General features: G+C 42.1%; 1 protein-coding gene across 1 annotated transcript in view; it reads left to right on the top strand.

Moving 5' to 3' along the window:
• The window catches only part of PKD1L2 (polycystic kidney disease 1-like 2), a gene marked incomplete at its 3' end in the record, with an annotated part of 33,345 nt that overhangs the window by 8,403 nt on the left and 922 nt on the right, over nucleotides 1-24,020 (top strand). The window contains exons 7-34 of the mRNA XM_010132346.1: nucleotides 187-591; nucleotides 1,671-1,769; nucleotides 4,131-4,404; nucleotides 5,118-5,238; nucleotides 5,491-5,632; nucleotides 6,457-6,657; nucleotides 6,881-7,026; nucleotides 7,471-7,665; nucleotides 8,510-8,635; nucleotides 9,953-10,135; nucleotides 11,161-11,285; nucleotides 12,117-12,240; nucleotides 12,972-13,106; nucleotides 14,026-14,251; nucleotides 14,551-14,744; nucleotides 15,165-15,395; nucleotides 15,622-15,723; nucleotides 15,939-16,117; nucleotides 16,442-16,588; nucleotides 17,090-17,289; nucleotides 17,440-17,657; nucleotides 18,210-18,423; nucleotides 19,023-19,236; nucleotides 20,035-20,248; nucleotides 20,675-20,771; nucleotides 22,157-22,297; nucleotides 22,883-23,068; nucleotides 23,907-24,020. Coding sequence (XP_010130648.1) covers nucleotides 187-591; nucleotides 1,671-1,769; nucleotides 4,131-4,404; nucleotides 5,118-5,238; nucleotides 5,491-5,632; nucleotides 6,457-6,657; nucleotides 6,881-7,026; nucleotides 7,471-7,665; nucleotides 8,510-8,635; nucleotides 9,953-10,135; nucleotides 11,161-11,285; nucleotides 12,117-12,240; nucleotides 12,972-13,106; nucleotides 14,026-14,251; nucleotides 14,551-14,744; nucleotides 15,165-15,395; nucleotides 15,622-15,723; nucleotides 15,939-16,117; nucleotides 16,442-16,588; nucleotides 17,090-17,289; nucleotides 17,440-17,657; nucleotides 18,210-18,423; nucleotides 19,023-19,236; nucleotides 20,035-20,248; nucleotides 20,675-20,771; nucleotides 22,157-22,297; nucleotides 22,883-23,068; nucleotides 23,907-24,020 — 4,953 coding nt within the window. The remainder of the gene's footprint in view (nucleotides 1-186; nucleotides 592-1,670; nucleotides 1,770-4,130; nucleotides 4,405-5,117; nucleotides 5,239-5,490; nucleotides 5,633-6,456; nucleotides 6,658-6,880; nucleotides 7,027-7,470; nucleotides 7,666-8,509; nucleotides 8,636-9,952; nucleotides 10,136-11,160; nucleotides 11,286-12,116; nucleotides 12,241-12,971; nucleotides 13,107-14,025; nucleotides 14,252-14,550; nucleotides 14,745-15,164; nucleotides 15,396-15,621; nucleotides 15,724-15,938; nucleotides 16,118-16,441; nucleotides 16,589-17,089; nucleotides 17,290-17,439; nucleotides 17,658-18,209; nucleotides 18,424-19,022; nucleotides 19,237-20,034; nucleotides 20,249-20,674; nucleotides 20,772-22,156; nucleotides 22,298-22,882; nucleotides 23,069-23,906) is intronic.

Below are 24,020 nucleotides of genomic sequence, written 5' to 3'. Positions count from 1 at the left end.
AAACACACACACCTCCATAGGGAGGCTACAGGGGCACAAAAGCACCTGAAGTGACTTTATTAAAGATGACTCATTGCTACTATGTTCTTGTGACCCCTTTATAAATATCCGAAGGCTTCACAAAGCAGTGAAAATCGGATGGCCTATTATGCAAGCTGTGAGAAATTCCGAACTCTCTTTCTGCAGGCATTGGAGTGACCTACATTATATTAGCAGATAACACGACACTCAGCGAATCCAGTGCGAAGGAAGGAACCATCCCTCACAATCTGACACTCGACAGTGCCTCTCAAGAGCTGCTAGGCCCAGGGATACATCAGCTGGAAATCCGAGCATCCAGCAACACAACCGCATCGGCGATCTCCGAGAGTATTGCTGTTCACTTCATTGAGCCAGTGTCTGGTCTGCAGGCTGCATTAGCTTCTCACACGCTGCAGCAGGGGGAGAATCTGGAGGTGAATGTCTCTGTGTCTCGTGGTGGCCCAGATAAGCTGAAGTTTGAGGTGATTGGACCTAATGAAACTTACTCTCACAAAGAAGACGGCCCTCGTGGGGAACCTCGAACGTACAGCATTCCCGTGCACTCTGAAGGTAGAGCACGCTGACATCTTCTGTATTGCCAAAACGCTGAGTAGAGGAGTTCACGTAAACAGTCGCAGCACCCTGGGGTAGGGGACAATAACGTACAGCTGAATCTGGTAGCTTTTCTAACTGCTCAGACTTGGTCTGCAGAACTATACAAACAGCACAGTCTTACTGACTCGTAAGGGAGCTATAAAAATTGAACTGGCATGGGTCTCTCTATGGAGACTGAAAGCAAGGCTTCTCCTGGTTTTTGCATAAAAAAGGCATAGTGAGGCAGGGTTTATTTTCTCATGACACAATCTGATTCAAGTACAAATGATGGCATTTTCCTGAATCACAAAGTGTCTCCCTTCTCTTTGCTCATCTGTATAACTTTTCAAGTTTACAGTCCTCTGCATTTTACTCTGCAGTAATTAATAATCTGAGTTCTCAGTAGAGATGACAAAGAAGCTTTTCTGTGCGTCGGTCTCCAACGTGTAATTTTTGTTGGACTTACTTACAAATAAGCCTTTTAGTAATTTTTTCTTTCCATTATTAAGAAATCAAAGCCTTTAAAATGTGGGATTAGGGAGGTTGTCCTTAAGAGTTAATTCAGTGGCAGAAGATAAAAGTTTCCTCCTCTAATGAAATATTCAAATCCCACACCAAAGATGGAACACTAGACGCTAATTATGATTTCATTTTATGTTTTAAAATTTTCCAATATAAAAAGTTTTATCGGGTCTCCCTATACCCATTTGAACATCCCTTCCCTTCAGGCAGAAATTTTCAAACAAGACAGTTGCTCTCTCAAGATGCCTAAGCTAATGTGGACTCCAGCATTTGCACACCTCTCGTTTCCTGTGGGGTAATATCATAGCCAGCTGACAAAGAACAGCATTGCAAGTGCTAGGACAAAGGCAGCTGAGTTATTAAAAAGCTGAGATAAAGGGAAAGAACATTCCTTGACAAGCCTTTCAGCAGTGGAAACTCATCAGAAAAGCCCCAAAGCTCTTAACAGAAAAGAATAGGATTTTCTTTACAAATTGGATTTTATGTCCCAAACATCCCACTGCTACTCTTAACCAGCCACTGGTCTTCTCTAGGTGCTTTCCTAGTGAAGGTGGTGGCCATGAATGCCTTCTCAAACATGAGTCTGGATCTTGGGTTCGTCACTGTGCTGGCAAACAGTTCTCACAAGAAAGGTAATTGCATTAATCTAACAGTGCTGGTTTTGACCACGTAAGTGTCTTTTTGCAGTCAGAGCATTTCACAGAGTCATTATGGTTTGCATCTAGTAATTGATTTCCTTCCACCAACAGTGCTGAAAACTTCTGTGGAGTCTTCTTCCTGATGAAGACAGGTTCCTTGGCTTCAAAGCAGCCATAAATTAGCATCACTCTGAATATGTTACACATTGCTCATTTGCTATTTGTCCCAGAAATAACTGGTGAAGTTTATGGCTCTGGACACAGCTCTGAAACCAGGAAATATTTGCATCACAGCAACCTCATAAATTGCTGTGCATAAAAAGCTCCTAGATGGCTCTTCCTTACATCTTCTTTACAGTATGTGACTAGCTTGTTGTTACAATTTTACCTGTTCTAACTAGATCGTTTATCACAGTTCTAAAGCCTCATTCTTGTAGCCCTATCTTCCAGACCACCAAATACTCTGTATTTAAGTCATATTCACTGAGGATGTCTGAAAGCTTTACGGGTAGCACTAAAATATTCTCCTCTTTTTTATACTAAACAGAGTCTGCTAAAGACGTCAGCTCCAAAACCAATACCCAAAATTCAAATGTAAGTCTTACACAAGGCTCTTTCTTGAAAACTGAAATGCTTAGAAATTTTTCTTGCCAGTAAAAGTGCTGCATAAGTTATTGAAAAGAAGTATTTGCAGTGTACTAGATTATGCGCTAGATTTTCTGTGCCCCATATGGTTTAACATAAAATCTACAGCGAAAGCCTCCAAGACAGATGTGTTTACAAGCATTCAATCTACAATTTTAAAAGCCTGCAAGTAACAATTATAAGATTAGAGAAAATGAGCTTTTCACAAGGATTCAGTTTTGGAAGTTGAAATGAGCTTAGATGAATTTTTAAATTATCTACTTTACTATCAGCAACCTCTCTTTGAGGAACTATCCTTCAAGCTGAGTTTAATATATTTTTATATTATTTCTAAGTGTTTCCTCCTTCAGTACTGCAATGTTTAAGTTAATTTGCAAAGAAGAAATTCCCAGTTCATGGCAAACTGTGAAACTAATGATACACCAATTGCTAGCAGCTGCACAAATTTAAGTAATAAAATTGCCAGACACAATATTTTGTTATCATCCTAACAGTCTAGTTTTTAACTCTAACACTAACAAGCAGGTGTCTGCTATAGGAGACACTCTGCTTCACAGGAAGGTGTCACATTTTACAGATTGCCTGTAAGAATATATGTTTATCACGGTTTGTTTTTAGCTTCCTTCTTTTTCTCTTTGTCTATAGTGTAAAGTATCCAATCCAGATAAAAAAGGAATCTGCTAGAGAATGTATTACAAGACAAAGGATTGTTCCAGTGTTAAAAGTCTTGGTCCAGAAGGGGAAAATTAATGGGAATCCAGTTCCCTAAGTCCCTGCATTAGTTTTGAAAATGGGAGCTGGACTCCTAAACCACTTATGCATTTGGGAGCATGTTGCCACACAATTTCTGCTTCCATTGCCATTGCTTCTACTTCGTACTACCACTGATCAGGGAAAGATCATTTAAACTATAGATCTGTATACAATGATTTGGGGTCTAAACTTTCAGACCGCTTTCATTATAAAGAAACAAGATACATATGTGTTTATACATGTTCCTGTCCTAACTGATACTTTTACTTATTATTTAGGACCAGAAAAGAAAAAACAAAATATATATTAAACCAAGTCGCCATGTGGATCCTTTCACAACTGTTACGCTTGGCTGGCCAGATAATGACAATAATTCCAGTTTTCTCTGGTCCTGTGGTATGTGCTTTTCCAGAACTTTTCCACCAGTTTCCATCTGATGAGTAACAAACCCACTTTGACGGCAATCAAGTGGTCAAAGTCTGACTAAAGGATGCTTTACTCTCTGGCTTTAACATTTGCCACTCACTACATGAAGAATGTCCTTATCCTTACCCGGGCATTAACACCAAACTAACTATGGTACATAAAATGCCATAGTACTGAGTCTTGTCTTTTGCCAGAGGTGGCTACTCCTAGGTTTCAATTTTTTAAGATCTGCCCATCCTAAGCCCTCACCCTCATAGCCAAGAACAAGTTCTAAGTGACTTACGTAGCCAGGCATTTGCGAGGTGTGTGTGTCTCAATACAGCAGTTATAATTAGCATCAAACGTGATGCAAAAATATTTATGGCTGAAAACTGGATTGAGATTCCGAACATCTGTGTTGTCCCCATACTTAGCCCTGGCCTCATAAATTACTTTGAAGAAGTCAGTCTGTACTCTGAACGCTGGTTTCCCACTCCTTAAACTGGCTTCAGGAAACTTTATTGCTCTAAAGCTCTTTGTAAACTATGGCAGGGAAGTCCTTTATAAGAGACGTGGGATGTTACGACTATTCTAATTGTAAAGGAAATGTTTATGCAGGAGCTTGCTGGCCTGAGTGGAATGAATGTGTGCAGCAACAGATAATCCCAACCAACCAAACCGCGGTGCAAATCCCACCTTCCTGCCTTCCTCCTCCAAAGTCAGCAGTGACTGTCAGGGTCACAGTCCGAAACAATGGCAATGAAGAGAGGCAGGATGAACAATGTCTCTATGTGACTGCGAAACAAGAACTGCAACTGGAAATCAGGTCTGGTTTTAAACCCTAGGATTCTCTGGTTAATACTACTACTACACAAACACAGTGGAGGGTCACAGTTACCAATAACAATGAAGTGATAACATACTTAAATCTACTTGTTGTAAGTTGTAAATCTACTTACAACTTACTGTCATAGGAATTACAGACAAAACGGGTCTCGCTGCATTTTCCAGTCCACATTTCTGAACATAATCATTTTACAAACTGAACAATATTCTTCCCAAAACTATTTAGGGTTTTGGACCCTACTACATCCTTTCGATGTTGGAGAATTCCATATGCAAACCTCACCGAAACAATGGAAATAAATGCCATAAGATACATCTGAACTCTCTACCAGAATCCCAGATACATATTACTGCCTTAAAAAAATCTGTTCTTCAAGACTCTAGTGCCTCATCAAAGAGTAGTGGCATTTCAATGATCTGTTAATGCAATCATCTCAGGAGCTTAAATAGAGGCAGGCTTCATCTGAGAGCCTGAATCAGTTTTGCAACATAAATAGTTTGCAGATGCTGGGCCTCAGTCACGTTGAAAATGGAGATGACAGTTCCTGAATCTTTTGCTTTAAGATTAAATATTTCACTATTTGTGTCACCTGTCTCATATTAAAGGGCTTTTGTGGATTTTCATCAAACGAAAGTAAAGCAATGAACATCTCACACGGTTGCTACTGTAACTCCCGTCTTGCTTCCTTACAGATGTGAGGCAAACTGCAGGCCAGTGAACACTAGTGATGAAGTTGTTTTGAGTGTCTCTGGACAGAAGGACTCCCAGGCCATATATTATAATTGGTATTTAGATAACACATTCCAAACCAAGGTGAGAGCATCAGATTCCTCAGAAATACTGCACACACAAAACTAAACATCCATCCTGAGGGAAAGCCATGAGCAATACTTTGTCAAATGGATGTTTTGGAAATAACAGTGAAGACCGGGACAAAGGGGTGCCTGGTTTGGGAGGGGTTATAATGAAGGACACCAAACTGCCACTCTACTTGTGATAAATCACAACAGAAATCACAGCAAAGAGCCTTCACTGTCATGTTTTCTTTCCTGTTTGATTTTCCAGTTTACAGCCCTCCCTCTAGCCTGTGGTCTGACTGGTTTCCGACAGAACTCTTTGAATTTGCTTCAAAGCAACACATCTATGTTGAGAATGAACAGCTCCTTCTTGCAGACACAGGGAGAAGCTTTTCAGATTAAAGTAACAGGTAGGGACAAGCAGGGGTTTTCTGAGCTCTCTGAATCACAGAATCATCTGGTTGGAAGAGACCTTTAAGATCAAGTCCAACCGTCCACCCTGCACTGCCAGGGTCCCTAAACTATGTCCCTCAGCACCACATCCACATGGCTTTTAAACACCTCCAGGGATGGGGACTCCACCACTGCCGTGGGCAGCCTGTTACAGTGTTTAATGACCCTCTGTGTAAAGAAATTTTTCCTGATATCCAACCTAAATTTCCCCTGATGCAACTTAAGGCCACTTCCTCTTGTTCTGTCATTCGTAACATGGGAGAAGAGACTGACCTCCATCTCCCTACAGCCTCCTTTCAGGTAGTTGTAGAGAGCAGTAAGGTCTCCTCTGCTACCATGATATTACGCTGATGCTACACACACACAGCCTGGCTGACAAATAGGAAGTTAAGTTAGTCCACAGGTTGAGAGCTGTTACTTTATATGCAGGTTCTTTAAAACAATTGAGAGCTAAGTTTGTTCTGGGCTGTTGTACAGTAGGACAAATTCAGCTATCTTACGCCAAGCTGTTTTGTTAAGACTCATATGGAAATGAAGTTATGCTAAATGCTTGATCAAATAATACAGCTTTGCTTTATAATGCAAACACTACCCTGTTTTTAACAGTTCTTTTCCTCTTATGGCTTATTCAGTCGTGAGATTTAATTTCTGGTTAGGCCCATGCTGATGTTTCTGGTGCCTGAACAAACAGCATCATTGCTAGAGTAGGCAAGATGAATGTCTGAAGATCAGTGCTGCCGGGGCACGATTATTGCTGACGTTCTGCTCCCTCCACTCCCAGCAATGACTCAGCGTGGCTATGGGGAGGAAACATACCTTGTCAGCACCGTGCCTCCACCCGAGATCCCTAGCTGTGCGGTGTCTCCAAAGCAGGGATCGGTGCTCACCACATTCATGGTCTCCTGCAGTGCTCCTTGCTTGGTGGGTTCATGCCAGTCGAGTCACAACAGGCAGCTCACGTACTGCTTCTACCTGAAATCAAGTAAGTCCTGAGGTGACCTGTTCGGCAAACTGCCTCTCCGCGGTTCTAGCACGCACTGTTCCTGTTGCTGGCAAGAGCAAAGGCACAACCTGCTTCTGCTCCTCAGAGAGAATAACAACGAGTCAACCAGGCCTGCACAGAGCAAGCCCCGGGTCCCCTGGTCTGAGGGAACGGGAGGGGTCTGTGTGGTGTCTGGTAGGCGACCCCCTCTTTCCCATTTCAGATTCTCTCCTGCACTGTGGCTCAGATCCTGAACTCTTCCCGGTTTATCTTCCGCTTGGAGAAGAGGAAAATAATTTCATTTTACATATGACAATTACTGTTAGCAACAACTTTGGTGATACAGTTCAAACTAATGCTTCAGTGAAGGTACACAGGAGAATTACTTTATTTCAAGATCTCTCAAGCTGATACCTAATGCATGATTCACTTTCAGAGCTTCTTCCTATTTTATACGTATTACTTCCTTCTGAGTGTATCATAATCACCATTTTCCTACCTAGCAGAGAATCTTCCACTGTCCTTTTTCTAAGTTAGAAGATTAAAAGATGGTCTGTTTGGACATTGGGCAGCATAGGCTGTATTTAGTGAGTCTGGAGTTACTCTGTGTGAGTCCTGGAAAACTCCTGCTCCTGCCCCAGTGCCCCAGTAAGGAGATCCTCAACAGGCCACTAAAAATAAAACATTAAAAACTGGGAACACAATTTTCTGTCCCACTCTGGCTAGGCTGTCAACAAGATGATGGCGGTAGCTGTTCAAAGATGATTGTAACAGCATGAGCAATGATAAGAGCATATCTGATTTCTTCATCAGGTGGGACATGCAGACATGAACGATGGGAACCTGACCCTGCAGGCTATTGTATCTGAGCGGGCAAACGCCATCCTACAAGATGGGAACAACAGCATGAGCCTTTTCCAGCTGTATAAGTCAGTGACATCTGTCCTTAATCAGGAGACCCAAGAGAAAAGCTTTAATGTGTCTCTACAGACGAGCAGAAGGAAAGAGGTCAGGCAGACACTTGTTTTCTCGCAGTACAATGTGGTATAACGGACTCTTCATATTCTTTGACAGCTCTCCAGTAATAAAAAGCTCATACATCACTACCTGAAATCAATGGATATTTCAAGGTTCTAGCATCTGTCTCAGCGTTTGGCACGACTTTCTGGTATTTTTCCCTATTTGCCCACATAAATAATCTGTGTTATCATCCATCAGTGAAAGAATTAATTCTCAATTGTTATTGCACACCAACTAATTTGGATGAAGTTTTTAAATTTAAAATCAATGTGATTTTGCACTATTTAAATATTAATAAAATGGCCTCCCCTGTCGGAGCAACACCCCATTTAATTTTCCCAACAAGTTCTAGATGGCAGGTAATTTTAGTTTGTTCAGTTCAGCTACCAGCTTATGTTTCAGTTGTAAGCTTGTATTTGCACAGTGCTTGGAGTGCCTCAGATGTGACGGTCTAGAGAAATGTGATGTATCCTTCAATTATGATTCATTATTTGAGTAGTGTCAATCATACATGGCTCTGCTTTCTCTGGAAGTGCCATTTATACAGTAATTCACATACATTAGTACAAACTCTCACAAGTAACTCTCCTTCCTATTAATAGATGTTAAGTGTATAAATTTTCTGTGCTGGGCAGTGACATAAAACTTGTGATTACACAGTTACTAAGGCAAGTGGCATCTTGTAGACCTCGAATCGGTTCAGATGATCCTTGTTGTGGAGTCTTACTCTACTGCACAACGTACAGCAAGCCTGGCTGTCAACAGACAGCACTAATTGCACAGTCCTAATTAGTAGCTTGTGCCTCTGCCTAATTATCCCTTTTCACCCAAGCTTCGAGGGCTGATGTTGACAACTCTCTCTGCTGTTAACGTAACGTCAATGCAGACTGCTGTTACGATGTCAGAAGTGTTGAAAGCCATCACTCACAGGAGCGACGAGCTGTCTGTCTCAGCACAGGTGAGAAACAGTTCGTCTCGTACCTCCTCACACTAACAGTATCGAATCTATTGCACCCACTGCCGCTGGAAGAGTTTCAGTCCTTACAGTTATCTGTTCTTAAACCCCAATGTTCAGCTGTACCCTCATGTGTACTTTGACCAGAAGGGAATACACTGCTGTTTAGAATACGCAAACTTGGACTCACAGATCCTGTCTCAGCAAATTCTGAAATCCAGGCTATGGCCATCCGGCCGGTTACATTTTACGATCTGTTTTTACAATAGAAACTCTACCTTTTAGTAAGAGGCACATTAGGATGTATATTTTTTCTTGTAAAGCACCTTTAGAATCCTGAAGAAAAACTGCTCGCGTTTTTCTAGAATTGCCCAGGTCCCTGATCCATGCCTGCACCGTGACAAAATACCTGTAGGCAAGCTGTTGGGAGGGGAGGAACATGTCAGCACCCAGAGGAACTGGGCACAAACGTTCAGATTGGCCTCTCAGAAGATTGCTTGAATCCTATCTGACAACACGACATTATTAGTAGATGATGCTATTTGTGCATATGGAGTGAGCACACGGGAGGACTGAACAAACTGTCACTGGGGAAGTTTCCCAAATATGCCGGCAATAAAAAAAGCTGTCCTGATTTCTGATGCATTATACAGCTGCAGCCAGACAATGGCTTGGGAGCATTTCAGCAGTACGTGGTTAACTTTGGCAAGACAAGAGCACAGCTCAGATTCAGCACTCACCCTGCAGTGAAGCCGCTACGTGTTTGCCGACTGTGGGAATGGATATGTCCAAGCTTGCAATGCATTTGCTGGGCTCCCTCACCCCCCTGGGGTAAAAGCTGGCCAGGGCTTTCGCAGTCACGAAACAACCACTGGCTGCATTCAGGCATAAAATAAAAGCTGTAGAAGTCATTGTCCTTTAACACTTAGCACAGCATTGTTAATCCAATAGGGTTTGCAGAAAGTAAGATTGAAATGCACATGCATTTGGCAATATAGTGCTATTTCTTGGACAGCTGGAAGTACAACCTAATTTACTACATTACTGTATACCTAAACTGTATCCTTGCCTGGTGTTTGACAGATGTTATTCAACTTTTTTATAGATTAAATTTGTAGAAGCAGGCTGCATTTTCCAGGTCTGTATTACGTTACTGTTAGTGTACATCTAGTAGATCATCTTTATTGGTGTTTGCGGTATTACCCAAGCACAAATAATTAGAGTTAAAATTATAGTATTTATATACGCAACATTCAGTAAATGCCACAAGTGTCACTTCTGTCACTTGTACTACCAACACATGCCTTGTTTCTCATGCAGGTGGAAGCTAGCAGCACTCTAAAAGGTGTCAGTGCTTCCTTGCTCACCATAAACACAGAGGACAGCAGAGATGATCAGAAGCTCAAGGATGCAGCCAACTATCTGTTTAATGCAGTGAGCAACGTTCTTAAAGCTTCTGTAGAAAGCAGAGCTGCAAACACTTCAGTGCCAGAGGCAGAACAGGTAATTTCGGTTTGGCCCAGTTTGCAGTGGACTGTGTGTGAATCTGTGCTTGCTCCAGAAGGTTTTTAAGAGTTCTGCTGCTTCTCACAGTTTTAAATTGGCACTGGGTAGGGTTTGTGGTGATGAACTTGAATATCGAAGGAAACTTCTCTCTGGTTAGCCCTGTTAGAGTGAATGGTCTGCTAATGAAGATGATGATAGAAGCCTCTTAAGGTATGTTACGTTTGGAGAGGTCAGGACAGAGCGGTGGAGAGCACAGCATCAGTGTACAACTTCTAATGGCTGACAAGCACACAGAGTGTTTTCAGATTGGATTCTATCCCCTCCTTTTCCCCATAATTCAAGGAAGCCACAGGTATTCAATATTCATGACTGGCTCCACTACTTCAAAGCTGGAATCGGCTCTGGTTGCTGCTAACACTTTTTCAGAAAGCCCACTCTGATATTCTGTGTATTTTGACCCACCCGTTCCTATCTGCATGTGAATTGCCACAGTTCCCTTTCTGTGCTTCCTGGGCTGAACACAGTTTAACTTCCATCGCTGTGAGGGAGTAGGGCATGAACTAAATGTAACCTGAGAGAAAAGATGATGAACTGTTCAAACTCCCCTGGGATAACACACTAATAACATACAATTAATACATAATTAGGTCTTGCTTTTGCAAGTAACAAAACGCTGAAGTGTGCAGCTACAAGTCATTAATGTACTGAAGTTCCTGAATATATTGCATTAAATTGATGTCACGTGTGTAGTTCTGCAAACTTCAATGTGCAAAATTTATAGACAATAGAATATATTAGTAAAAGCTGTGTGATATTTATTTTCTGTCTGCAGTGTTTTAATGAGAATTACAGAAATTGAATTGCTGATTAGAATAACCTTCTCTGAGATTAAGAAGCACTTCATCAAGTTTGCCAGCTTTGTAATTAGTATTTGATCCTAAAAGGAAGTAAAGGCAAATAATGTACAACTTGATGTATCTGAGGAGTTTTGCTGAAAATTTCCTCCTCCAATCCTTTTCCAGAGTTCAGTGTCACTCCAGCTCCTGAACACAGTTGAAAATCTACAGAGTGCCCTTCTGTTTGGTAAAGAGCCAGACGATGAACCCACAGTCCTTTCCACTCCTTCTGCCACAATGTATATACACAGGTAACAGAAACAGGGTCTCCCACCTACGCTCCTGATAGTTAATCACATGTGCCCCAAATATTCATTACACTGCCCTTAAATGGAACCACCCAGCTAAATACTGCAGCATGACGACAACTGCAACAGGACAATGAGGCTGTCATTAGTAACGGACAGTCAGAACAGCCTGGACTCCAATTACCTGCAGTCATGCCAACCTTGGAGATTCTCACGCTGTGCCTTCTTCAACCAATGGAGACTTACTGCTGTTTCCGGGATGAGGCAGTAGCCGCTAACCATTGAAATGATGCGGAAAAGTCATGTCATGCCAGTCCAGTGGCTTTTGTCTTTTCCAAGTTGCCAATAATGACATGTTATATAGAATCGTAACCAGCTTGGCAGAAGAAAATAAAATAATGAGGAGCATTCTCCATTCCCTATAATCATCCCTAAATTGTTCCCCAAGAGCCCAGCTTTCATCCAGTGCATTCAGATCAAGAGCATGTTCACACAGAAACCAGGTATGTCTTTCACCTAAGTACACCTAGCTGGGTACATCTTCCTACCAGACACTCCAACTCCACCCCTTTTTGACGATTCAGTGGTGGCGTTATGTGGAACAGACTAATGTACAGAGTATTAGCCAGCAGAATTAGGGATAGCTTTGCAACTAAGTTACCCTCGTGAAAGGAGAAAGCTCTTTCTCTGGATAAAGTCCAAGTTTTGGAGATTTTCTGTATGTTTTTTTCTGGGGGAGGAGGGTTGATGATTTGGCTTGGGTGGTTTTTTTAATTATTACATGTTTATTTCTCTTTTTTCCTGTTTTGCTTGTGTCCCACCCTAACTGGACAGATTACAAACGGAAAACATGGATGGCGCATCCATTAACATCTTCAATACCAGCTCTGCCAGCTTTACTCTCCCACCTGCTTCCTCTCTCAGTGTTTCAGGAGATGATGAAACAGTGGATTTAAGGGCAAGTAAACAGCTTTTATCTGACTAAATCTGATATACAACTTACATCCTTGGACTAGCGGTTTTAGAATCTTTTTTCCTTTTACAATGACTACATAAGCATACAAGTCATCCCCTCCTGTCATTTATAATAAATTTTCTAAAGGCCTCTGTGGTTGATTTTACTCTCAGGAAACCCCTACAATACCTTAAAAAAAAATTTTTTTTTTAATTGTGTCTTTTCCAGTTCTGCTAAAATATGTCCTTAGACCTCTGAACCCAGTGGAAACACATCCATTGTACGACCTGAGCGTTAGGAGAGTCTCTGATTCCTCTCATTGGACTGATGACTCTAACATACTCTCCTGTGCTTTGCTGTTGTAGTAGAAACCGGCGGCTGTTCCTGATTCCAGGAGGGGGGCCACAGCCCAGCTTACGTGGAGTTACTGTGAAAGAGGCCTATGCGATTGCATTTTGATATCTGGTGTCTAAAAGGCAAAAGGGTTACAGGAACAGAAACAGTAAATGCTGTTGTACACATACCACATTTCAGAATCAAAACCACTTTCAAGGTTTGTGTTGGCCGTACCTGAGAGATAAGGCAGCTGCTTATTTAAATCTGGATGCAGGCTTCTTTTAAGCTGAGTACTGTTGGGGTCTGAGCTCAAGCTTTCACTATTAGTAAATTAGAGTGTGAATATAATCAAATATTGACATAGTGCAACTGTCTGCTTGTTTCTGTCTTGCTAATAGATGGTGAGCTTTGCCGTGAATCCCTTTTTCTCCAGTGACACTAGTTTTGACATCAGTGGAACAGTAGGAGGTCTAAGTCTTACTGGTCTGGATGGCTTGATCATACCAGTCAGCAATCTCAAAGAGAACATTGAGGTAAACCTAGAATCACAGCACCACAGAATCATCTGGTTGGAAGAGACCTTTAAGATCACCACATCCAACCAGTCACGCTGCACTGCCAGGGTCCCTAAACCATGTCCCTCAGCACTACATCTACATAGCTTCTAAACGCATCCAGGGATGGGGACCCCACCACTGCCCTGGGCAGCCTGTTCCAGGGCTTCACAACCCTCGCTGTAAAGAAATTCTTCCTGATATCTAACCTAGATCTCCCCTGGTGCAACTTAAGGCCATTTCCTCTTGTCCTGTCACCTATCCCTCTCCTTCTTTTCCTGTTTTTCCCTTTTCCTGTTAATTGTGTTATCACCTTCTGTGAGGTGGCTGCAAACGCTGGTAGTGCTCATTACATGATTTAATGGGATCATAGTGTCTGCATTGGTGATGGAGAGATTTGTGTGATGAAGAAATAGCAAATATTTCTGTCTTTGTCTTAAAAAGGAGGTATCTTATTCTTCATTTAAATGGATGTGAGAATGCTAATGGTTGTGGAAACAGACTCCAGATTACAGTCATTCCAAAACGCAACGCAATGTCTGATTTCACGACCCAACAGCTGTATGTTCATATTGCTACTGTTTGGGCTTCCCAGCCAATGTATAAGCTGACATCTAAATCATTCACATATATGCACTTCACGTAGCCAGTGTTTCAGTCATCATCTCAGAAACGCACCAAGGGTCACAGACTCAGTAATGGGTCTACACAGGTTTCAAATGAACTTTTCAGAGTTTAATACCAAGAAAATTATTTTGAAACCAATATTTTTGCTGCCATGCTTCCCCAGTGGTATGAAAAAAGACTATCATCTAACATGTGGCTGTGTTGGGCTTATACATATCAGAAGCAAGATGCTTTGCTGTATTTAAAGCTATGTCTTTCTGTTTAAAACCAGATAATATTACCAAGGCTTTCAGCAACTCAGGAAGATAAGATTCTGTTGAATCTGGGCAATTTTAGCACTTTCCAAGTCAACATTTCCTCAGAAAACACATCGATAGTGATCCACCTGGAATCTGAACATGATGTTCCACTAATACTCTACTTAGGGTATGGCTATCGCCCAAATGAAACCAACTATGACATGAAAAATCACCTCTTCTGTAAGAAAACTACTGGAGGTAAGGTCGCTTGTTAATGACCCATGAACTTGTGCATTGCACGTGCATGTATTTGCAGAATGAACCTTGACCATCAGTTCAGACGTCTAACTGGAACGAAACCTTCAAAGGAGTTTCAATCTGTTCCAGTCTCTGTTCACTAACAGGAGCAAAGAGTGGGATGCTTTGAACAATGAGTTGCTAAGAATTATTTCAAACCTGTTTCTTCAGTTTGTTTATTTGATTATATGCAATGCAGCTGCATACTTCTGAATTAGCATTTCTATATATACATTGAAATGAAAATATTTCTGTTCCAGGTGAGACAAGCACCTGGGTTCTTGGCCCAGAAGAACTCGTTTTTGGAGAGGGAACCTACTATTTCATGGTTTTACAAGATACGGGAATGGATTCCACAGTCTATGACAGGCTAACTATAGGTGTCACTTGCTTCGCATCCCGCTGTGTATTTTGGGATGAGCACCAGGGGAACTGGAACAGCTATGGATGTCAGGTAAGTGGAGTGAAACAAAACAATCTGCATATGCCATACTTCAAAGCTAGACCTTATAACCACCATATTGTAGTAAAATGTTAGCACTGAACTCACACTGTGAAACAAGATCTTTCTGAGATGTTTTCATAAACTGACAAAGTTTAGTCATACCAGACTAAGCTTCAAATGACAGTTTCTTGGGATGGTCTTCTATATAAGAAGAAATGGAACCGTTCTGACAAGGATGTATTATATTATAATGCCTGTTTCTGGCTAGACATTAGAATTAATATCCCTTATTGGAACGTGAACAATTCTTTTCTATATAGCAATTCTCCAGACTAACTTACAATCTCAGCACTGTCTTTTCATTTGTATGGTAAGTTATCTGATTCTTTGAAGCCAAATGTTTTATCACGAAGTTTTTCTGGTTTTCAGGTAGGACCAAAAACAAATCCTAGGAGCACACAGTGCCTCTGCAACCATCTGACCTTCTTTGGGAGCTCCTTCTTCGTCATACCCAATGCCATAGATGTTAGCAAAACTACCCAGCTATTTGGTACATTTGTGGACAACCCTGTGGTGGTGACAACTGTAGGATGCATCTTTCTGATATACGTGCTTGTAGTTATTTGGGCTCGAAGGAAAGACATCGAGGATGATGCCAAAGTAAGTCTTCAGCTAATAAAGACTGAATGTATTTAGGCAAATTCCCACCTTGCCTAGCCTGTTTTAGTAGGAAGTCTTCAACCAATCCTACTCCCTCCCCTGTAACTCTCTTGTTTCCTGGTAAGAATATGAATTGTTCACAAGATAACATACTCCTATCCACAGTTTTAAGAAATCCATACTTACAGAACAGCTAACACATCACTTGTATCGTGTCACCCTGCAGGTGAAAATCACAGTGCTGGAAGACAATGACCCCTTTGCTCAGTATCGTTATCTTGTGACAGTTTTTACTGGACACCGCCGCGGGGCAGCCACAACCTCCCAGGTATCAATGGCACTGTGGGGTAAGACAGTTTATGCACTCATTTAGAGAACTGGATGGATAACGGAGCACCTGAGGCTATTAAACAGGACGGCTCAAATGCAACGTCTAAGCCAGAAAGTTCTTGGACTTGGTGAAAGCTGGAAGAGTATGCCAGAGGAGTAATCGTGCATAGCATTGAGGCGTGCAAGGCTTCATTTTGCCTTCTTATTCTCCAGGTGACCCTCACACTCTATGGGCTGGAAGGAGAGAGTGAGCCACACCATCTAACTGATCCTGATACACCAGTCTTCGAACGTGGAGGGGTGGATGTTTTCCTACTCTGTACCTTCTTCCCTCTTGGGGAACTGCAGAGTATTAGATTGTGGCATGATAATTCAGGGGACAGTCCATCCTGGTAAGTGGGATCCTGGAGGTCCTGGGAAGATCCACAAGTATTTTTTTAGAACGACAACAGTTTTCCAACTATCCTTTCTGCAGCTCTAGAAAGGAAGTAAGTATTAGTTTCTCATTTTTGCAGATTAATAGTTCAAATCATAATCCAAACTGGAGGACCAGGAGTGTTTCCTGTATCCTGTGTCCAGTACAGGATGGGATGTGTTCTGTGCCTTGCAGTTTAGTCACAGCCTAAGAAGCCAAAGGCCACAGTTTGTCCTCCATAGTCCTGCTGAGTCCTGAATTTCACTCACATGTGAATGTGCCCTCTATGTTTTTCCAACAGGTATGTGAACCGAGTATTAGTCCATGACCTGGCCTGGGATCAGAAATGGTACTTCCTCTGCAACTCCTGGCTAGCCATTGATATTGGAGAATGTATCCTAGATAAAGTGTTCCCAGTAGCTACAGAACAGGACATGAAGCAGTTCAGGTACCTTCTGTTTTATGGACTTTTTGTACAGTAATCAGTCTAGAAAAGCAAGTATGCAAAAAAGATCAAAATCCTAGGAAAAAAAATAAAAACAACGGAGGTCTTTCCACTGCCCTCAAGGGCTCTGGACAAGAAAAAGAGGAAGGATGTTTAGTTAAGTCTAACTGTTATCCTAACAGTGATACCACACTGGAAATACTGGTGTTAAAGAAAGATAACCCGACAAAACCTACAGAAACCCAAGCATCTTCTCTTATGTGTGGTTTCCCTAAAAATTTATATAGAAACTGCTCATGATAAGCTTTCCCTCCCTGGTGTGGCCAGAAGGAACGAACAGAAGTAGCTATGACCAATCCATGCAAATCAAGCCATGATACTCGGTAATTTCTCATTACATCTTCTGATAGTGCCTAGAAGCACGAACAGGTCAGGACCCTGAACTATAGCTTTGTTTTTGTCTCTCCTTTCCAAGTCTCCATTTGATTTTTCTCTCCCTCCCAGCAATCTGTTTTTCATGAAGACCTCCAAGGGTTTCCAGGATGGGCACATCTGGTACTCAGTTTTCAGCCGCTGCCCACGAAGCTCCTTCACACGAGCCCAACGCGTGTCATGTTGCTTCTCACTGCTTCTCTGCACCATGCTGACCAGCATCATGTTCTGGGGAGTGCCAAAGGATCCAGCTGAGCAGAAAATGGATCTGGGTAACAATCCTCACCATTGCTTGGGCAGGGAAATAGAGAGACAGCAGAATCTAGAAGGGGGACAGTTGAACAAATGGGCTTTTTCACAAGAAAGAGATCTGAGGGTTCCTGATGTTATTTTTACTCCTCCCCTCTGTTTGATCTTGACAGGTAAGATTGAGTTCACATGGCAGGAAGTGATGATTGGCTTTGAGAGCTCCCTCCTCATGTTCCCCATCAACCTGCTCATTGTGCAGATCTTCAGGAACACGCGATCCCGGCCAGCCACACAGGGGAGACAGAAGAAGCCAGGAAAGAATGGTCGAGTGTCCCCCAGCCTACCTCCCACCTCACAGGTCACGCAGGCTGTCTCCCTCACTCCGGAGGCTGTGATAAAGGCAAGTCCCTGCGGCTGCTCCCCAGTGAGTCCTGCACTGCCCTCTGCTGCCGAGCGCTGCCGAGCGTCCCCAGTTTAACAGCATAAATCTTCCCTCTCAGATGCCCTCCAGCTTGTCTGAAGCAAACAGCCAGTTACGCACTGGTGCAAGGCACTCATTTCCCACCTGCATGGAATCCCCGACCTCATTAAGATCTGCCTGTGTACACCTAAGCCCTTGCACTATTGCTATGTGCAACCAAAATCACGGAGTTCAAGGGTTAGAGCAAACATTAAACGAGACAATGAAGAAGACAAAAGGTATCACAGACCCTGTTTTAGCGTAGGACCTCAGGCAGGCACACTGTATTTCTGAATCCTGAAAGCTGTCTTGCTGAACACATTGAAGTCTCCCTGTCACATCCAGCACTTTAGGATGTGCTACCCTTACCCATCTTCGAGATCGTAGCAATGGGTGCAGCTCCCAGCTGGTGGTGTCTTCAGATCACATCAGCAAAAGTCACTGCAGCCAGAGTCACTGCCGTGTTGCTGCTGTCTTTTCTAGGACATAAGAAGAATTGCCAACTCACTGTTCAAAGCCCTGAAGACTCCGTCTCTCACTTCAGTGTCAGATCTTGGAAAATCAACTAACATCAACACACTTCTGGCACTGGTTGAGGACATCATCTGCCAGCAGAATAGAACTGGGCAAGAATTTTATGATGAGAGCAAGAAGGACAACCCTGTAATTGTCACATTAGGTGCTATGGATATGCAAGGTAAACAGCATGTGACATGCCTACTGAAACCTTCGTAGTGAAAATGATGGTAACACTGGATGTGATGACCCAAGCTCTTCTTACATTCTGCACCACTGAGCAGCCAACTCAGTAAAGACACAGTGAAATCTCTGTTTCTTATGCTGTAGAATTAAATGCTAGCTGCCAGCCTGGTTTGGGAGCAGGATCAGTACCTAACAGCACAAAGACTCACAAATAACAGTTGTTTCACAGCCTTTTTGTCCTGTCCTTTTTTCCTTCTCAGCCTTGTACTGTTGTTCCTTTCAGTCTGACTCTTAACGTAGGCATGCATTTATTTTCAATTAAACAAGAATATATGAGTTAACGATTCCACTGATTTCATTAAGACTCATATCTGGTGTGTCTAATGAGCACATCAAGCTATTAATTGCACAGGTAAACTATGAACTTCTGTATTGAAGCTGCAAAATTTTACACATCCCATCAAATGTTACTCTTCACTTAGTCACACAGTCTTGAGCTCCAGTTCTCCCACCCTTTGCACTGAACCATATTATAATCCAGGAATAGCTATGCTGATTTTCTTTTAAAATAAATAATTAATTTTTTGCCTGCAGAAAAAACAAGAAGCCCAACTCCAGAGAAGGGAATGTGTGAGCGACTGAAACACAGTGATTACAATCGCTGCTTGTACATGCAACTCCAGCATGTAGAGATGGAGCTGGAATTACTGGGGCCGCATAAATTTCAGATGCCTCAGAGTTACACACAAGCTGTTCGTCAGGTTCAGCACATGAAGAACCTCCTGGAGAACCAGACCTGCTCATCAGCGTCCATCAGTGAGAGGTAACCTTGTTCTCAGCTTGTGCTCAGTATAAGTAAATTCAGGTCACGAATTCAAAACTGGTCAGGATGAGGGAGCAGAAACAGTTACTGCTAACATGGGCTAGATAGCCATTACTGTAGCTGTAGCAACACATTTTACTATTGTACAATTGTAGGAGCAACAAAGACATTTCAACGCACTGTGAACTGCACACGAAAGCAGCAGTGACAGATCATAGCTCTTTGTCGTTTTTGCCTTCAAAATTGAATATTACAGGACATGATAGTAAAGGGCTGGGATAATCACTGAGCTTCGATATCTCTGAAGTCTCTTAATATACATGCATAAGAAAAATTAATAAGCAGATAAAAATACTTCCGTGAAGTATGATAATTAAGCTGTAAGTATTGAAAACAATAGTGCTAATTATCTCTCTGGCCTTTATGGAGATCACAAGAGATGTACCCATCAGCTAAAATGCACTCATGGGTTTATTAGTCAATATTTCTACTGGAGGTTCAATTATGCATGAACCGAGGAGTAAATAAGCCCATCATATTTGTTTTGATTTTAGCTGATCTCTGCACACTTCCTCATATTTTTGCTCACTGTATCTTTTGCTATCCATATATCCTATGTAACTGCATTAGTTAAAAGAACCGAGAATATTTTGATGGAGATTTTAAATCATAAGATGTTGCCTATCCCCACTGAACCCAAAGACTGTGAATTTGGCTTCTGTTCCACTGCAGACTGATTTTTTTCTCTTCTGGTTGTCTCTCAAGGTGGTCCCTTACTCCAAGCTTCTCCAGTGATGGCAAGAAAAGTCCTTCTTCCAAAGGGCTGCCCTGGTGGTTTGTGTACGTTGCTTGGTTCCTTGTTGCAGCTACCAGTGGTGTATCTGGGTTCTTTACAATGCTCTATGGGCTGCATTACGGCAAGGAGAACTCCATCAAGTGGCTGATCTCCATGGTCATCTCCTTCTTGGAAAGTCTTTTCATCACACAGCCCTTAAAGGTGAGATCCTCAGAAATACAACTGGCCGATATGATCTCATTCTACCACCATTTCAAGGAAGACAATGTAATGTCTTCTAAAGTACCACTGGATTTAACATATAAAACAAGAAGTGTTTGCCGGTAAAACAAGAGCTCGCAGGTGGTTTACAGAGTTCTGTTGTCTTTTGCTGGCATTAACTCCATTAGTTTCATCTCCCTTGTTTTGTTAGAGTTTAACGGGTGGTGAAGTTTCTGACCAGGGAAGATATGTCATGTGGCAAAATCAGTTTAGCTGGATGGACCCCAGCACTGCGCACACTTGTTTATGAGCTCCAGCTGCATGAGTTTAACAAAGCCAAAGCACATAGTTCTCCTGGAGAGCCTGGATCCAAAGGGATCCAGGTCAAAGGCTGAGGTTCTTTGTAATAGAGCTAATTCTTTCCAGGTGCTGGGATTTGCTGCTTTTTTTGCTCTGGTTCTGAAGAAAGTGGAACGTGAGGATGAAGAAAACACAGTTATTGATGGGCCTTTATCTGCACCAGGTAACTGTTTGTAAAGTGAGAAATTGATAAAGACAGTGAGGTGTTCTCCAAGCTTTTGGAGTGCTTTGTGCTCAAGTATGTGAGTATTTGTGAATACTCACAAATACGTGAATATCAAGACAATTGAAGACTTCACTGGTTATCTTTATTTACCTGAATCTTAGCTCACAAAGTTAGCAGAAATCACTAAATCCACCAGTGCTGATGCCTACCCATCAGCATTCCCAAGACCCAGGTGGAAGTGGAAACAAACCTAAATAACTGATTTTGTGCCAAGAGGAGAAAATATAGGACCACTATATGTTTAGAGTGGATAAATCTTGCAGAACACTTAATGAAAGAGACCACAAGATCAAAAAGATAGAAGAGAAGTAGTTCTAGATCAAAAGAATAATGCCTCCTTGTGGTTTTTTTTTCTGCTGCACATATATACTCATGCACAATCTCCTCTAGCTCTGTTGTAAGAGTGCTCCTGTTACTGGAGGACCTGCTTGCTGCCAGGATACTGATCTCTGACTCCTTCCCTGCCTCCATCCCTCTCTTGCCTATGTCAGGAAAAAGAAGTATTCTCCTATATTGATTCATACTAGACCAGAATTGTACAAGTGGATAGTCAATCACCTTTCAGTCCATCAACATTCAAGAAACATCTAGAAAAGAAAATAATAAAATATGGCAAACTGGCTGAAGCCATTATAATCAAAATTAATGAATCAGTGCTATTAGTATGCAGTAACCATGCCTACATACAAAAAAATCAGATACACAAGGAGGCTTGTTTCAGCTCTGTGCTCAGTATTCATGGCATGGCTTGCAACAAAACCTCTAACTATTCCCCAACCTACCGAAAATAAACATGTGGCTCAATGCAGAATGCACTCTTGTCTAGACTGGTAGATCTGCATCTGGAGCATATCTAAAACTCTCTCTCAAGGAAATTTCCCACCTCCTGTAAGTCTTATACAAAAGTTCTCAGTTTACATAGTTTCCCACAACCACAATTATCTGTATTACTCTCATAAACCTAACAGTGGCTTCTGTAATCACAACCGCGTCTAAAAGAAAGCTGACACGAGCAAACAAGGAGTCCCAGGGCAGAGGAAAGAATCCTGATCCATCTCAGGCTCTGAATCCATCACCTTCTGAGATGCTCAGCCTACAGAGAGAGGCCTGGACTACACCTGGGCCTAAATCGAACACACTGTGTTTGTGAGCTCCCTCCCTCCCCACTGTTTGCCTTACTAGACTAACTGTTTAAATCACAGACTCTGTCTTCCTAGGGGAAAGCGTTAAATAGAAATATTTTCTTATAATGGGCAAAGAAACAAAAAGCAGGACACCGACATGTGTGGACTAATGCCAGGGTTTACTGCTGTCACTGACAGGTGATTCATACCCTCTCTTCGGAGCCCGGCGGAACAGCAGAAGCAACATTTACCGGCCGCCTCCTGCAGCTGATGTGGAGAAAATGAAAATCAGCTGCATGAAGGAGCAGAAGGCATTTGCCCTCATCAGAGAAATCCTGGGTACTATCCCTATGTAGATTGTCTTGTCTTGCTCAGTAGAATTTGTCAGTATTTTTACATCAGTGAAAATACTGTTCTCTTGGGTGAAAAAATTTTGGCATATCTTCTGCTTTCTGCCAGCCATTATGGTGTAGAGACAGGCCAGTCAGCGGCAGTTGGAGCTGAAAGGAGGTGGGAATGTTAGCTGGAGATAAAAGTGTGGCTAAGACTTGGTTTTATGGTAAAGAAACACTTTACAGACAGGAGAGGTTACAGAAAAGTTAGAAAGCCTAGAAGGAGGAGGTCCTCCTTCAGTTAAATGAAGTTGAAATCAAAAGAGCAGATGGAGTTCTAGTTACTACTAAGTGTTCTCCCAGCCTTCCCGCTTACTTCCTTGACCACCACTCGTATTCCAAATGTGAAACACTTCAACGGCAGCACATTGAAGTAGCTCATGTGAATTCATTAGCACTGGTTAGCCAGAGTCTGGCAAAGCATCTCCTTAACCTAATAAGTGACGACAGTGGTAATCATTCATGCAATCTATTTTGAACAGTGATGGTCACTCCGAGCTCACACGTGCTGTCTCTTCTTGTTTTCTTCCAGCCTATCTGGGGTTTTTATGGATGCTGTTACTGGTTGCCTATGGGCAGAGAGATCCCAATTCCTACTACCTAAACAAACACATTGAGAACAGCTTTACAGACGGATTCCAGGATGTCTACAGTTACTGGGATTTTTTTGCATGGGCAAACACTACCTTAGTCAAAAATCTTTATGGATCGTATAAAGGTGCAGAGTCACATCGTTTTGCTTCAGCTTGCCATATTCTGAAACATTAGCTTTTATACATCTCCCTAACTTGCACACATATATTTGACCAGAGAAAGATATTGTGAGTGCATAAGGCTTGTGTGGATTCTTATAACATGAGTATTAGTGGATGACAAAACCCCCACAGCTGGACCCCAAGCTTAATACAACCTGGTGTTTTCCTCATCGTTTCTGCAAACCGAAAGTCCTGTGCTGTAATTTCACATTTTTCACATTTTACATTGCTTATTCCAGATATATGCCTCAGTTTTACAAGATTTTCTCTCCAAAATTCCAAGGAAGAACAGCAGACAGGTGGCACTATAAAGCTTTTCTTCAGGACAGCTCTGTTTCATCATGACTTACATCAATGTGAAGGCTAATTACGCAATACCACCATGTTTCTAGCCATATCCTGTAATAAATATAAGCCATTGTCCAGCTCACATTTAAGAGTAAATATTGAAATACAATAGCAGAGTTGTTCATTGGACATGACAGGCACCGACCAACTGTGGCCAAGTGACCCCTGCATAGAGCTGCTCTGCTGTGTCACTCAAAGCAAGTCACTTTGCTCCTCCAAGCCTGTTTCCTTCTCTATAAAAAACAATTGGTAATGACACTGAACTCTGTGTCTATGGATGTTAGCTAAGAAATCAGTTCAAATCAAAACAAGGGCTTCATTTTCATGACCATTTTGCTTGCAGTGTTTTCTAGAAAAAAATCTATAGCTAAATATTAATGTACCAGAGATGAAGAAATATTATTAGTAGTTCTGTCATATTGCCAGTGCTGCTCTTTTCCATCTCCCATTTAGGATTCATTACAGATGGCAATTCCAAGCTGGTGGGTAGCGCTCGAATTCGCCAAGTAAGAGTGAGAGGAGACACCTGCCCTATTTCTCCCAAACTCCAGCACGTGATTCAGGAAT

The sequence above is a fragment of the Buceros rhinoceros genome, unplaced genomic scaffold, assembly GCF_000710305.1.
Source record: "Buceros rhinoceros silvestris isolate BGI_N320 unplaced genomic scaffold, ASM71030v1 scaffold3883, whole genome shotgun sequence".
Classification (NCBI taxonomy): Eukaryota; Metazoa; Chordata; class Aves; order Bucerotiformes; family Bucerotidae; genus Buceros; species Buceros rhinoceros.
The sequence above is the reverse complement of the archived record's forward strand: the minus strand, read 5'-3'. Positions and strand labels throughout refer to the sequence as shown.